We start from the raw sequence: 15,083 nt of genomic DNA on the forward strand, positions 1-15,083 counted from the left end.
TTGATGTGTAAATGTGTTACTATATCACCATATTGACAATCATATAGAGTTGTACATAGGAAATTAAGTGTGTGCGTGTGTGTATGCATGTGTGTATACATATATAATAGAGATTGGGGGTAGGATTAAATACTTTTTTATACTTCTTTCTACTCCTTTTCGAGCATATTAATGATAATGATTGACATATACTGTATACTATATAATGGATATTACGTGTTTTTGAAGGCTAAAAGTTGATACAAATGACTACAAAGACATTTCTTTCGTAACAAAGTTTCATTTTTCAGCTTTGGATCTGTCATCTAAAGTGAGTTAATGTGATGGGTGGTGTATATCTTTAGGTCATATACAGTTACGTATTTTGTATTAAATAAAAATCTGAATTAAAGCAAGGGTTCAGTTTATTATCAACATGTAATGTCCTCTCAGTTAATTTTACTTTTTGTGTTCGTAGGGGCCGACAGGTGAGAGGGGTCCACCTGGATCAGCCGGTGCCATTGGGCAGCCTGGACGGGCTGGATCACTTGGAGGACCTGGACCAATGGGAGAGAAGGGAGAACCTGTGAGCACATCTGGCTTTTTTCAGCATTACTGTGTTTAATTGTCTCGTCTCTGCATGCTGTAGATACTTTCAGCAAAGGTTCAGACCACCATTGATTAAATGTTCTGTGTCAGGGAGAGAAAGGTCCCATTGGACCATCAGGGCAGGATGGAGAGCAGGGACTGCTCGGAATGCCTGGAGTAATCGGTCCTGCAGGACCTCCAGGGGATGACGGAGATAAGGTAACATCTTATTTTCACGATCCAGAAATGATGTCCTAAAGCTTGCGTCTATCCTGAGGTGATAAGCTGTTTATGTTTGTGTTCTTCTGTTTCCAGGGAGAGCAGGGAGGCCAAGGGCAGAAAGGCAGCAAAGGGGACAAAGGAGAAGCAGTAAGTTTGGAGCTAAAATATTACACTGACTCTCTCTGTGCTCTGTGACATCAGCAGCTTATGCCTTTTCTCTCTTTCTATGGCCTTTTGTCATTGTAGGGGCCACCAGGGACACATGGCACTCAGGGTCCAGTTGGTCAACCTGGACTTCCAGTAAGTTTGGGTTTTTTTGTGTCTCTTCTGTTGGTTTTTATTGAGCAGTTGTTGTTTTATAACTAAACTCATGACTTGAAACGAGGACATGTTTGGAATCCCAGAAGAAGATCTGTATTGAGTTTATATAGCAACAGCCTTGACAATGTCTCTTTAGCATTTATGTTTTTTGATTTACTCACAGACCTTTCAAAAAGGAACTGTTTAGCATCTTTTAAAGATGTATTAGTTTTTGCATCACACTGAGCTATTCTATGTATTTAGAATAGTAGCATGCTTTTTGGTTCAGCATTTATAAAATAAATTTGTCCCGGTCAGGCTCATTTTATAGGTTGGATTGTATGTGTATCAGAAAAGTGATTAAAGGCACAATCTCGACAAAAATGAGAGGTTTTATGTTATGATATCATAACTTTCTGTCTTCTTAAAAGACGTTTGGGGTTTGGCAATATACAGAGCCACCAGTGACGTCTTCATTTAAATCTAGAACTGTTAAAAATGTTACTCTTAAAAATGCCTACACTGTAAATAATATAATTGCCTTAAAAAAAACAATCAGCATCGATATATTGCAACCATTTTAAAGTTACATTGAGTGTCCTCTGTGAACCAGGGTGCTGATGGACTGCTCGGTCCACGAGGCCAGCAGGGAATGTATGGTCCAAAAGGAGATGAGGGACTACGTGGTTATAAAGGAGCCAGAGGCCCAATAGGGCTACAGGTGAGATCTCATTCATTCAGACGTCTAAAGTGTGCTACTAATAAACCTAGACCTTGAGCTTGTGTGTGTATTTTCTTAGGGAATGCCCGGCCTACCAGGAGAAAAGGGCGAGAGCGGACAAGTTGGTCTGATGGTGAGTGTGGATTTTGTTTTTCAAAATTTTACACTCCACATATTCTCCAACTAATTTTGTCATATCTCATGGTTTCAGGGTCCACCGGGTCAACAAGGCCCTAGTGGACCTCAAGGACCTGTGGGAGGACAGGTAGGACGGTGCTGTACTTTTGAATAATGGTGGATTGGGAAACCTTGTTAAACATTTTGGCGTTTGTGTTGCACAGGGGCCCACGGGTCGCCCTGGGATGGTTGGACAGCCGGGTGTTGTTGGTGAGAAGGTAAAGATCATCATTGAGGATTTTTATGTTGTTATCTTTTTAATGAATCTTACACATAATTTATCTCTTTTCTTAGGGAGAGGATGGGGAGGCCGGTGACCCTGGAAATGTTGGTTTTCCAGGAAGGCCTGTGAGTTTCTTCATATTTTAGTCAATAATGTTTTGCTTAAACTGTCATCTTCTGTTTTGTTTTTTTAACCTCCCTTGCCTCTTAAAAACTTCAGGGAGAAAAAGGAGACCATGGGGAGAAGGGAGATACAGGCCCTCCAGGAGCAGCTGGTCCTCCAGGAGTCAAGGGACCTCCAGGAGATGACGGTTCCAAGGGCAACGCCGTAAGACATAAAAAAACAGTCCAAAAGGACGGTGTTCTACCTCATAATTATTATCCTATGGGTCTTTTACCTATAACGATTGTACAACATGCTTTAAGATTAAGGTCCTGACATTTCCAACCCCATTTTTTTTATTTGGTATAACTAACTACTTGTTTGTTTTCTAGCAATAGCTTTTCTTCTCTTTACTGCATTAGTTAGCCCATTTAAGATGTGGTATTACCTTATGCGCATGTATTTTTCTGTATCTCAGTTGTATCAGCCCTACACTAACTAAAAACTGTTAACATGTAGAACTGAGTTAATATAACAACAAATATGCCAGTTGCACATATCTATCTATCTATCTATCTATCTATCTATCTATCTATCGATCTATCTATCTATCTATCTATCATCAGACTGTATGTTAGTCAGGAGGCTAGTCACTGCATCAGATTGTTTGAGGCTAGGCGTGTTAGCATCCAACTCATCTGTTTTCACATCTTGAAGACCCTTTACCTTTTAGTTTTTATAGTTTTTCCTCTTCCGGATTGTTGAAGATAATCGTCCACGTCAGAATGATTGATCTTGTCCTGTTCTGGCAGAATAAGACAGCAAACTGGAAGTCAATTAAAAGAAATTTAGTACTGGTCCTACATGTGAAGAATATCGGCCCTCAAATCCTGGTAGTTCAGGTTGTTGCTTTGGGTTGCTGATATGCCTGACACAGCACCAGCAATAGAATAGGACAGAATAGAATAACTTTATTGTCCTTGTAAAACATTTGCAATGAAATTGGAATGCTCTACCATCAGTGCACATTCAATGGCAAAGACACTGAGCTGCTGCAACTATATGCACTGCCATTTTGGTTGCCAGGTCATGCCAGTAACCTCTCAGTGCAGAAATTGTGGGTTAATGGGGCCTAATTATAAGCTCCCGTGACCCTATATAAGACAAAGTAAAGGCAAAGATGAGATGACGCTGGTCCTTCATGCTTCCAAATTGCTGTTACTGTGACATCTTTTGGTTTTTTCTAAATGTATGCTACAATGGTTGTCGTTTTATGCTGCTGATAAACTACTTACTGTACATGCAGTGTATCTTTGAATGATTTATCAATTATTTGTGTTACTTATTGTTGTTCTTCTGGACTTCTTACTGTCTTATATTGGTTTTAAACAATCACAAACACATTACATTATCAAACCTGATTTCTTTTACTGATGTGAGTATTGGTGCATCTTTTAATACATGTCATCATTGTGTGATGCCATAATGTCTTTGGAAACAAATAATTGGAAATTGATGCAAAGTAAACTAAAACAAAGCATTTAACTAACCACAATGAGGACATAAATCACACTAGCTGAAGCTGATAAGCAAATCCTAGTCACCAAGATAAGTTAAATTATCAGAAAATAAACCTTGAATAATTATTTAATTTGGATTAGCCATACAAGTCATGCAAAGGGAATAAAAAGCTTTGTCTTGTGTTTTTAATGGCTGCAATGTCTGTCATTAACTACTACGTGTGGCATTGAATGCATTTCAATTCCATAATAAGTAGTACATTCATTTTATTTTCTTGCGATTGTGAAGAGAAATGATCTGGCTGGAATTGTTAGGAATAAACATATTGTTATTTCTCATTTTAGCGAACATTGTTTTACTGCAATAACTGTGCTGGTCACTAAACTCACCTCTCTTGCCAACAGGGTTCCATTGGTCTGACTGGTGATCTTGGACAACAAGGTGAAGCTGGACCTAATGTGAGTGTCTTTTTTTTTAATGTACCTTGCTCTTAGCTGTCCACATCTGATACAACTACCAAGCCAAAAACAGGCATAGTTTCATTAAAAAAAAACAAAAAAATTACAAAATAGTTTTGTACACTCAAAAAGAACCGATGGCCTCAGCCTTTCTGTTCAGATTTTGCCTGTTCTCCGTACAGCTTTGAAGTTTCCTCTGAGTTCTCGACTGTTACAAAGACCTTCACACTGGTTCATCTGAGAAAATGTAAAATGCCAGTGAGTTTGTATGTGTTAGTCCTTATGGACTGGCAACTGGTAATGTGACATGTGCTACTATGACAAGTTAGATGCTAGTTCAGGGGTCAGGAACATTTTTGGTTGAGAGAGCCATTAAACCCAAATATTTAATATATAATTGGCTCTCACGGAAAAAATGTATTTCCGTGAGAGCCATATTATATATTTTTTTAACACTGGATACATAAATGCATGCATTTTTAAGACAAACAATCCAGTCACCTTGTCGGGTCCAAACACGGAGTTCCTGCTGACTAACCTGCACTCGGCACAGGAGCTCTTCTCACACGTTCTTTCTGCTTTGTAGCATGGCGTGTGTCAAAGTGCTGCTTCATATTCATCCGTTACATTGAGGAAATTTTATCACTGCATTTTAGACACACTGCAGAAACTGCTCTCTCCAAAACGGCAAATTCATCCATCCACTTGTCCTGAAATGTCCGGTACTTGTTAACTTTTTTTTTTCTTTTCGCCATCTTCTTTTCTACCTATCCAGCTGAATATTTGATTGAAAGGCGGGGCATTTTTGTGACCTCGCAACATGTGTAGGTGTGATTGGCTCAAGCCTGGCAGGTTGCTGGAGCCAAACCCTGGCCTGGACTCAAGCGGCAGAGAATGGATTAAAATGCATGAGAATGTTTTAAGGTGCTACGATTTATCTGCGAGCCAGATGCATTCATTGAAAGAGCCACATCAGGGGTCAGCCATAGGTTCCTGACCCCTGTGCTAGATTACACATACCATTTCTTCATAGTCTATCTAAGCCAAGGGTCTGCAAACTGCGGCTCTAGAGCCTCAGGCAGCTCGTTGACTCTATTGCAATGGCTCCCTGTAGCTTCAAAAAAATATTAGAATAATGAATTGTTATTTTTTACAGAGGGTATTGATGATTATTGACACTAACTTTAAATGAAATTCTGATTAAACAATAGTGCAATAACTCTGCCACCTTCCTACTTTAACTCCTGCAACCTCTACAGACCATTGACTTTCTATGCACCTGTGGCTAACCTTAAATTTTAAATCCCCGGTAAGATAACTAAACTAACAAATGACCATTCCGGAAGAAAATAGAGACTTTATTTGTGTGGGGAAAGATTTATTTAATTGTTAATTGTATTAACATATCGGCTTAATATGCATGCTTGATGTGTTGCAAGAAATCAACAATTAGCATTTTGTAGCCCTTCAAAATCCATTAAATCATAAAATTATTTGATTGATTGATTGATTGACTGATTTGACTATTTTAACTGTTTAGAATTGTATACACTGTATTGTCTTCATTGAGAAGGTATTTTTTTGGCTCCGGAACGGAAGGACTTTAATCCAGGCAAGATGAGGCAAAATGGTTCCTTTGAGAGTACATGTTGGAGATCCCTGATCTATGCAGTGGTTGGAGACGCAAAACAATGTGTCATGGATGAGATAATATGCACTTTGGCCAATAGGTGGTGGTGTTATCACACAAAACCTTGTGTAATGAACTGTCATAACCAATCTGCTCGACAAACTTGTATTAGCTACCATTAGCATCCATTACTGTTGGAGCACTGTAACCTAAACAAGCTGGAATAGATTACCTTGTGCCAAAACCCTGAACAGATTAAGAGTGACTTTCAACAATTGTGGTTTTTTTATTTATTTATGTCTGAACACGTTACAATATAAGAAATGCTTAGATATGTGCTAAGTTCTTTTTAAGCTTGTTGATCCTAATTACATTAAATTGAAACTGTGAAAGTTTTAGTTTAGTTTACACTTTGATAAGGGAGAAGGCCAAAACATCACAGCAAAAATAACCACATGTAGGGCTAGCACAAGATGGGAAAAGTTTTTATTTATTTTCTATTTTTTTTCTGAGCACTGCACTGCCCCCAGAAGTAGTTCATACTGTTACATATTTTTGAGGTAAATCAAAACTGAGTGCCTCAGGTAGAAGGTGCACACAAGGCTGCTTGCGACTTGGCATAACTTTATCACATAGGGGTCGATTCTCCCGTCTGGATTAAGGGCACTTCTCTCCTGCTCGTATTCTCCCGTCTAGGCTGATGACACGCCCACTGCGTGTAAGGAGGCCAATAGCTCGTAGTCTTCTTCTGATGGAAAGGATGTGATGATGTTATTTGTTTGGGTTTTCCCAACACTTGTAAATGTTGTTGAAATCCGTGAGAATTATTAAGCGCCCTTTTAATTTGAAACGCCTTCTGACAAACAATGTCACAGGTTGATTTGATCAGATAAATGCAGTGTGAGGATCTGACACATTTATATCCGAGCCACAGTTAAAATCTCTTTTTCTGCTTATTTTAACGCCAGGTTTGGAAAGCCTGATTTTATTAAATCCTTACATTCCTGCATTCAGAAACGATCAGCGTGCATCATCATCGTCATCATCATCATCATCATCTGTCACCAATACGGTACCTGCTCTAAAGCGTGACACGCTGCAGGGAGGAAATAATCCCCGCAGATTGTCTTGCTTTAGAAGGAGACAGAGATTTGCAGTGAAACAGAACTATTGGCTTCCTTCATAATACGCAGTTTTAGACATAAATTGTTTAATGCTTTATGGAGCTGATATGAGCGGTATCCAACCATCCAGTTCTGGTATTCACACATACTGTATTTCACCAACCTCCGCCTATGACAGCTTGTTTCACTTATTATTTATTCTGTAGTGGATCAAACTGTGGCTTTACGTTGGACATAGTATGAAAATAGTTGAAGATCACTGTGGCAACATGCACAGAAGTTTGTCTGTTTAATCGAGCAGCAGCAGCTGTGGCACAATTTGAGTGTGCACAGAGCAGCTCCACGAGTCTGTGTGCCTTAAAATGTAACTGTGTCCACATTTCTAGTGCAATATATAATGTTTTACCATATCGGGGCGCTGCACTTATTCCAGGGTTAGAAGCACGTAAGAGGAAAAGGACTTATGCACACCGGAGAATGCGCGTAAAGCCAGATTTGAATGGGAACGCCCACATTTCAGGGCCTCTCCACCCACAGTGCGTAACTGGGATGAAGGTGCTCAGCGACTGACTTGGACTATGGACACAGGTCAGATAGTGGAGCCCAGAGCTCACAGTAAACATGGTGATGCTGCTTTTAGTTGTTATGCTGCAAAGAAGTGGAACAAATTGCCAGCAGAGCTGAAGTCAGCATCTAATGTGAACATTTTTAACTCAAAGTTAAAGGCACTTTTTTTTTCTACTGCGTATGATTGAAAGGGAGATTTTTGGTCATGTTGTTAATGTAATGTGTTTGTTGATGATTTTAATTGATTTTACTGATGATTTTAAATGTTCCTATTGATTTTAAGCTGTTGAATGTTTTATCATGTAAAGCACATTAAGTTGCCTTGTGTATGAAATGTGCGATACAAATAAATTTGCCTTGCCTTGATTTGACCCTTACAATGGAATGACTTGACTTGACTTTGACTTTCCTCGAGACTTGCATTTGGTGACTTACTCCCACCTCTGAACAGAAGAAACAGAGAATTTATGAAGACACAATTTAAATGTGTTAAAAAGTGTTTTATTTGCTGAGGAAAACACAATATTAAAGGGGACATATCATGCTAAATCCAATTTTTTAGCCCTTAAATGCATTTTGTTGTATATTTAGAGTGTTTAGAAGTACAGAAATTTTCAATTTAGTCTCTTCAGGTGCTCCGTTGATCTTTATATTCTGTTTTGGTCATATTTTTCAATCTGTTTTGATTTTTCGATTCTCAATTACGTTTTTTGAACAATAATGTCACAGTATTTGCAGCGGAACTGTACATCAACTCCAGGTCCAACACTTCGAGCAATCCACCATTTTTATTTCTCGCTTTTATTTTGTAGTCCAAGCTCAAGGATGCCAAAGTGACGAGAGGATTAGTCAAAATGTTGGGTTGTTGGATGTAGTAACCCACACGCTTCATTACACCGTCTCCCAGCATCAGAACCTTTTCAAAGTGCCTGGTTGAGTTTTATTTTTTATGGAAATGTACCCACATCTGTGGGTAAGGTCATTTTTGTGTGCACGAAGCACTTCAAGGATGACTGCTTCAGCAACCTCCACCAGTATAAAGAAGGATTTGCAGAAAGACTTTGTCTGATTGAGGGTTCAATTCCTTCTATCTTTGGAGACGACGAACAGAGCACTTTGGTAAGCTGTAAATAACGCTAAAAAGTGTGATGATAAGACGTCCCTGTCATTGTTTTGTTAGCATTAGCAGTTGCACCGTCTTCATATGTTAGCGCTGTGTGCTCGTTTTAGATCCTTGATGATATGGCCTACGTGATTTAATTTAAGTCTAAAGTTTTCATTAGTCATTTCATTTTGCTGTTTTTGTGTCCGAAATGACTGTATTAAAATGCATTTCGTGACGTTAGCTTGGCGCTAGCGTTAGCTTGTTGCTAGCGTTAGCTTGTTGCTTGTGTTAGCTCACTTGTTAGGGTTCTGCAGGTTCATCATCTTCATTTTCATCTCGCAATGCCAGGTCCGACTCTGGCTCGAACATGTAAAGCTGGATGGACAAGTCTTCCGTTGTTGACATATTGTAAATAACGTGTGAATAGAAAGTTTCTGCGTCGCATCTCTTTTATCAACCTACAAAAATAACCGAACAGGGTGGAGTTGAACCTAGTGTCACCTCTGCAACCTGGAGAGGGGGCGGGGTATGAAGTGTCTCATTTGCATTTAAAGAGACCGCACCAAAACGAGTTGCTCTCAGAAGCACATCAGAAAAGGGGCCTGTGGAGCTATAATAATGAGGAATTCAGACCCAAGCACTGCAGTTCCGCTTTATATAGACCACAACTGTTTGATTTATATGTAAAAAAGGAAGGACTTAAAAGCATGATATGTCCCCTTTCAGATAATGAGGAAATCACCAAGATTTTACACATATTATTGAAGTGAAATAAGGATCTTTGTGAGTTCCATGAGAGATAACATCATTCCACAGACAGAACGACCAGTTTTTGTCTTATTTTTCCACTTGATAATTTGTCAGATTAAAAGTGGCGTTGAATATTTTTATTCCTTCAGGGTTTGGATGGCCTTCCTGGAGCTAAAGGAGACACTGGAGATCCTGGAAAATCTGTGAGCTTTTTTCTTTTCGGAAAAGAAATAACTGAGTACTGGCCCTTTAACCTGTATATGTTTGCTTCTTAGGGACCACCTGGAGCACCAGGAGAGCCTGGACCATCTGGGCCACCAGGTCGAAGGGTGTGTGTTCTCTGTCTGTCTGTGTGGCTGAATGCTTTTCTCAGCTACTTATTTTAATCACCCTTTACTCTAAGAACTGTTGAAATCTTGAAACAATATATTTTTTAGGGTCAGGTTGCGACTTGTGTGTGTGTGTTTGCTACAGTGCACTTGGTTTTCAGATTCATCTTAAAAAGTGTAAGATCTTATTCCTTAGGGCCACTTGGGTAAAGCAGGAAAAGAAGGAAAAGCAGGCTTGAAAGGGACAAAGGTGAGAGTGTGAACATTCAAATGATAACTTTATTGTCCATCGTCACTGAAGGACCACTTATGTTGTCTCTAGGGTGCTCCTGGTTTAGAAGGTCCTGTTGGGAAAAGAGGGCCTGTAGGTGGCCAAGGGCATCCTGGCAAGCCTGGTCCACAGGGGCTGAGAGGGATTCCCGGACCTGCAGTAAGTTTTTGCAACAGTATGCGATAAAAGACAAAAGGAGACTAAAGAGCAGTGGTGGAGTGATTTGTGTTTGTGTTATTTGAACAGGGGGAGCAGGGCCTCAATGGACCACTAGGCCAGACTGGACCCCCAGGTCCTATGGTAAGAGGGAAAACTGCATTGGTTTAAGTTCTTTACCTAATTATATTACTTCAAACATACTTGCAGCTATCTGACGTGTGGTTTAGACTGGGGGGAAATCAATGGGTGTATATCGTTCCTAATTAAAAGAAGCAAAAAAAATAGCATGATACTTTGAGCAGTTTTAACAAAATATTTAGTGTTTTTTTATAGCAGAGGGAATTGTTCCTGTTTAAGTCAACATTTTGTACTTTTTTTCTTCTTTTTCATATCAGTTCATCTTTTCTTGATTTCAGCTGATTTATTTATTTTTTTCTTTTTCACAGACGGGTTCAATTATTTTGTTTCACTTCCCCATGCATTTAGATTTATTCATGTTGCAACCTGAAATTATCAGGCTTCACAATCTGTTTAAAAACTTTAATTGTTCCCAGTTCTTAGTTGGAGGTACTTCACAAAGCAGTTTATGGTGTGCACAGTACCTTCATGGACTGCAGTGAGCGATGACATCATTCTCGACCTCTTTCTCAATCAGCACGCTATACCTTTCAGATATACTTAAAGCTGCAGTATGTTTTTTTTGGTGTCATTTGATCAAAAATCCATAATCACTTTTGAGCATATTGTTATTCAGTGTTCTGAGACAAAACTGGACTTCTGGACCTTTTCTTGGCTCTGTATCTGAGGTTTAGAAATCTCTATAAATAGTGTGCTCCATGAGCTGTTTTGGGGTGTTACTATTGGCTGCTTGACTGAAGTCAATCCGCGTTTATGTACTATCAATAGTAATAGTGCAATGACAGTTGTTCCAGCCGAATTCTTCATCACAGCATAAAGCACAGCAGTTACACGGCAAAGCAAGCACAAAAAGGAAGACTGACGTGGTGAAGCAACAGTCTAAAGGCACAAACATCTTCGGGAAGCAACGGAGCTCCACGGGGACTCACAGTGGACCGTGCACAGTCTGCGCCCTATACTGAGTCAGAGGAAGAGTGATAACAGATGGAATACATCACCTGTAAACCTAAGAGAAGCATATTCAAGGTGGAGAGAACATGAACAATTCATTTGCAGTCTGGACGTATCTGCTCTGAGTGGCAGCTGGTATTGCTGTGGCTGCTTGTGTGTGAGCTATGTGGCACAGGAAATATGGCGTCACATTAGTTTAAAAAAGCATCAAACCCGTTAGCAAGTACGCGCTAATGGTCCCTACTCCTTCCCCGCCACTTTCTGCGTGCTCTCGGGCGCTAGCTCTCGGTAACTTTCTGCTCGCTCGAATGTATGGAAGAGGGCCCCCTGTGTCAAAAGGCGGGTGTTTCGGGAAACAATAGACGGTCGCTACTATTACTTTTATTTTCGTCAACGTAAACGCCAACATCAGAGCCTTATACTCAATATAATAGAAAGTTATTAACATCTTCCATTAACATCTCCAAGATTTCATAATGTGCAGGTTGTCAGTTCACGTCCATGCTGTGTTCCCACACTTTGGATCTATCCACAAATCACTAATTAAACGTCTTCATCTGTTTTGCACTTAGTATTAATGTGACGGATGTCTTAAATCACATGCAGCAGGCGATTGTTAATTTCATTTTTATTAGCCAGTAGAGAGCCAATGTTACGACAGATGGACATATTTTGTTTAGTTCTGAATAAAGGTGCTGCCTGACAAGAAAGCTAACTGCCAATGACTTTGAATTCATGTTTGTCTATGTTGGCATTTAGTCATAGCAACACTTTCAAAAATGGTGGTCTTTTCAGGGTCCACCAGGTTTACTAGGACTGAAAGGAGACCCTGGCAAGAAAGGAGACAAGGTGAGTGGGTTAGTGTAATGGCGCAATGATATTCTCCTGTGACTTTGAACTCATCCAAGGTATTGGTGCAGGGTCATGGGGGTCTGATAGGACTAATAGGAGCTCCAGGAGACAGCGGAGAGAAAGGTGACAGGGGACTACCAGGAAACCAGGGACTATCAGGTCCAAAGGGAGACGAGGTACTAAAAACTCACACTTCTGACTTAGTTGTTGGTAGACCTGCAACAATGAGCCTCGTTTGCTCAGGGTTCAGGTCACTATATACCAGGAATAAACCTGTAACCAAAAAACATCTCTCTGGTTTAAATTGGTTGTAGCACATTAATTAATAGTTAGCTAAGAACTACTGTCTTTTATAAGCATGTAAAAAAACAATAAATAAAAACAATATATAAATATATATATCTATATATATATATATATATAAATACAAAATCTGTCTTTTCTTTTTACTAGAGGTAAAGTAATTTTTTTATAAATAACTGCAAACAACTGATTTATGACATTACAAATAATCAATCAAATTGGTCTCATTGTGAAGATGAGAGTAATAAAAGAAGTTAGTTTATACAAATTAAGTTTTAATCACATGTCATGTACTGGTGATTGATGTCTCAAATATAACTATAATACATTTGGCTTTAAATGAAATATAGCTTTTGTAATTGAGAGGTTCCCCAGATAAAAGCCATCCATTCATTTTCAGACCGGCTTGCTCCTTCTTTCAGGGTTGCAAAAATATTCCTACTTCTATCTTCAGTTAAGACCTGTTTTGTCTTCTCGTCAGTTTGTTTTTGTGTAATTTCAGGGTCCAGTTGGCCCAGCTGGTCAGCCTGGTCCCCCTGGTCCAACAGGGTTTGCTGTGAGTATATCAGATTCTTTTGATAGTAAATCACAACCAAAGTTAAGCCAAAGTTATATGCAGAACTTCTCTGTATCCTTATTTGCTTATATATGTGTATCTCATAGGGTGCAATTGGTGGGAAAGGCTCAAAGGGAAACCAGGTAACTGTGATGTTTAAAGTTTTGGCAGAAATTATTTCTGTGAAGTTAGGATTTAAAAATGTTGCTGTTGCTTTCACATTGTGTTTGTGTGTTTAGGGTCCAATTGGTGCAAGAGGAGACACTGGGCCTGCAGGACCTCCAGGGCCACCAGTACGTGAACCTGAACATTTTAAGCTTAACCTTAAACCTAACTTGAAACTGTCCTTAACTGTTTTACTATCTAAGTTTTATCTCAAAGCTGCTTTGACCAAGGTTATAATAGTTTTTGATTTTTCCACAAGTTTTAGTGATTATTTTGTTTTGACTTTTAGCTTTTAAATTGGTTAAATAAGTTAGTTTGTGTTATAAAAACAGATTACCTTGTTTTTATTAGTTTTAGTGTTTGTTTTTGTAAATCAAATACAACAGTTCACAAGATAAGTACAACATGTCTGCAATACTGCTTCTGAGGTTAGTGTTGTGTGCAGGGTAAAAATCACCTGCTTCCAATCCAACACACTGATTGCTGATGCAGTCATATTCAAAGGAATCCCAAATACGACTCTGCCACTTTTTATCAGCTTTTGTTGTAGCCATTACACAAGCTGGCGCAGGCAGAATGTCAACAAGTGATGTCACAGCCCATGAGGTTCCGTACAGCTGCCATCCACCAGCAGGGATGATACAAATAGATCAACCTAACAATTTCAGAAATAAAATACATTTACAAAGATGTAAACTAAGGATCGTATTGCTATCATTTCGGGAAAGGCAAAGCACATTTATTTGTATAGCACATTTCATACACAAGGCAATTCAATGTGCTTTACATGACTAAAAGGTGCAACAGGAAACATTAAACAGTTTAAAAATCAATAAGAACATTAAAATCAATAGTAAAACATTTAAAATCAGCAGCAAAAACATTAAATCAATAATGATACGAGTAAAAAATGTCCATCAGTTATACGCAGTAGAGAAAAAGAGTGCCTTTAACTTTTATTTAAAATGTTCACATGTGATGCTGACTTCAGTTCTGCTGGCAGTTTGTTCCACTTCTTTTTTTTTGTCAAGGTTTTTTTATTGTTACTTTTTCAATTATACATACATATAAACAAAAACATTAACATCAATGATGTTTCAATTAAGAACAGTGAAACATCCCCCTCCCCCAACCCATAGCTCCAGCTGAGCGATTCTCATGTTTTATAAACAATAACGGAAGTTCAAACATGTTGAGAAAGGGTAAATTATAAAAAGTATATAAAATATACAAAATAGATATATGCATATGTACACAATACACACATGCCCACATATATGCATACATACACTAAAAACAAATAAAAAAAAAAATTAAAAAAATGAGTGAACAACAAAATAATTTACCCAAAAAGTGGTGTGATCATCAGCTCTAATTTACAGTATCCTTTGCTTCCATTTTCTCTATGTAAGTGAGAAAAGGTTGCCAGATAGTATAAAATTTCTGGGCACTGCCCCTCATGGTGTATCATATTTTCTCATATTTCAAGAAATGAACAATATCATTTAGCCATGATTGAAAACTCGGAGGATGTTTGTCCTTCCATTTAAACAATATCAGTCGGCGTGCCAAAAGAGAACCAAAATAAACCATAGTTTTGGCCCGACGACTGAGATGCAAGTCAGGTGGTATGACCCCAAATATTGCCGCTATGGGTGTGGGTTTTAATGACGTTTTTAGGACATCTGTAAATGTTGAGAATATCAGTTTCCAAAACCCATCCAGTTTTGGGAAGGACCAAAACGTGTGTAAGAGTGCCTGGTGCTTGCCTACAATGGTCACACAAGGGATCAATACCAGGAAACATTTTAGATTTAGATTTAGATTTTGGACCAGTGGAGGCGATGCACTACCTTGAATTGGACTGTCTTAAACAAATGGAAGAAGAGTGC

The 15,083-nt window shown here is 38.8% G+C and overlaps 1 protein-coding gene across 1 annotated transcript in view; it reads left to right on the top strand.

The window, feature by feature from the left end:
- LOC114462061 (collagen alpha-1(XI) chain-like) overlaps positions 1-15,083 on the top strand; it is a 69,843-nt gene that overhangs the window by 47,065 nt on the left and 7,695 nt on the right. The window contains 21 exon segments of the mRNA XM_028444667.1: positions 458-565; positions 679-786; positions 883-936; positions 1,036-1,089; positions 1,703-1,810; positions 1,890-1,943; positions 2,022-2,075; positions 2,152-2,205; positions 2,282-2,335; positions 2,430-2,537; positions 4,238-4,291; positions 9,617-9,670; positions 9,743-9,796; positions 9,993-10,046; positions 10,119-10,226; positions 10,314-10,367; positions 12,111-12,164; positions 12,236-12,343; positions 12,973-13,026; positions 13,134-13,169; positions 13,266-13,319. Coding sequence (XP_028300468.1) covers positions 458-565; positions 679-786; positions 883-936; positions 1,036-1,089; positions 1,703-1,810; positions 1,890-1,943; positions 2,022-2,075; positions 2,152-2,205; positions 2,282-2,335; positions 2,430-2,537; positions 4,238-4,291; positions 9,617-9,670; positions 9,743-9,796; positions 9,993-10,046; positions 10,119-10,226; positions 10,314-10,367; positions 12,111-12,164; positions 12,236-12,343; positions 12,973-13,026; positions 13,134-13,169; positions 13,266-13,319 — 1,440 coding nt within the window.

The sequence above is a fragment of the Gouania willdenowi genome, chromosome 1 (assembly GCF_900634775.1).
Source record: "Gouania willdenowi chromosome 1, fGouWil2.1, whole genome shotgun sequence".
Lineage (NCBI taxonomy): Eukaryota > Metazoa > Chordata > Actinopteri > Blenniiformes > Gobiesocidae > Gouania > Gouania willdenowi.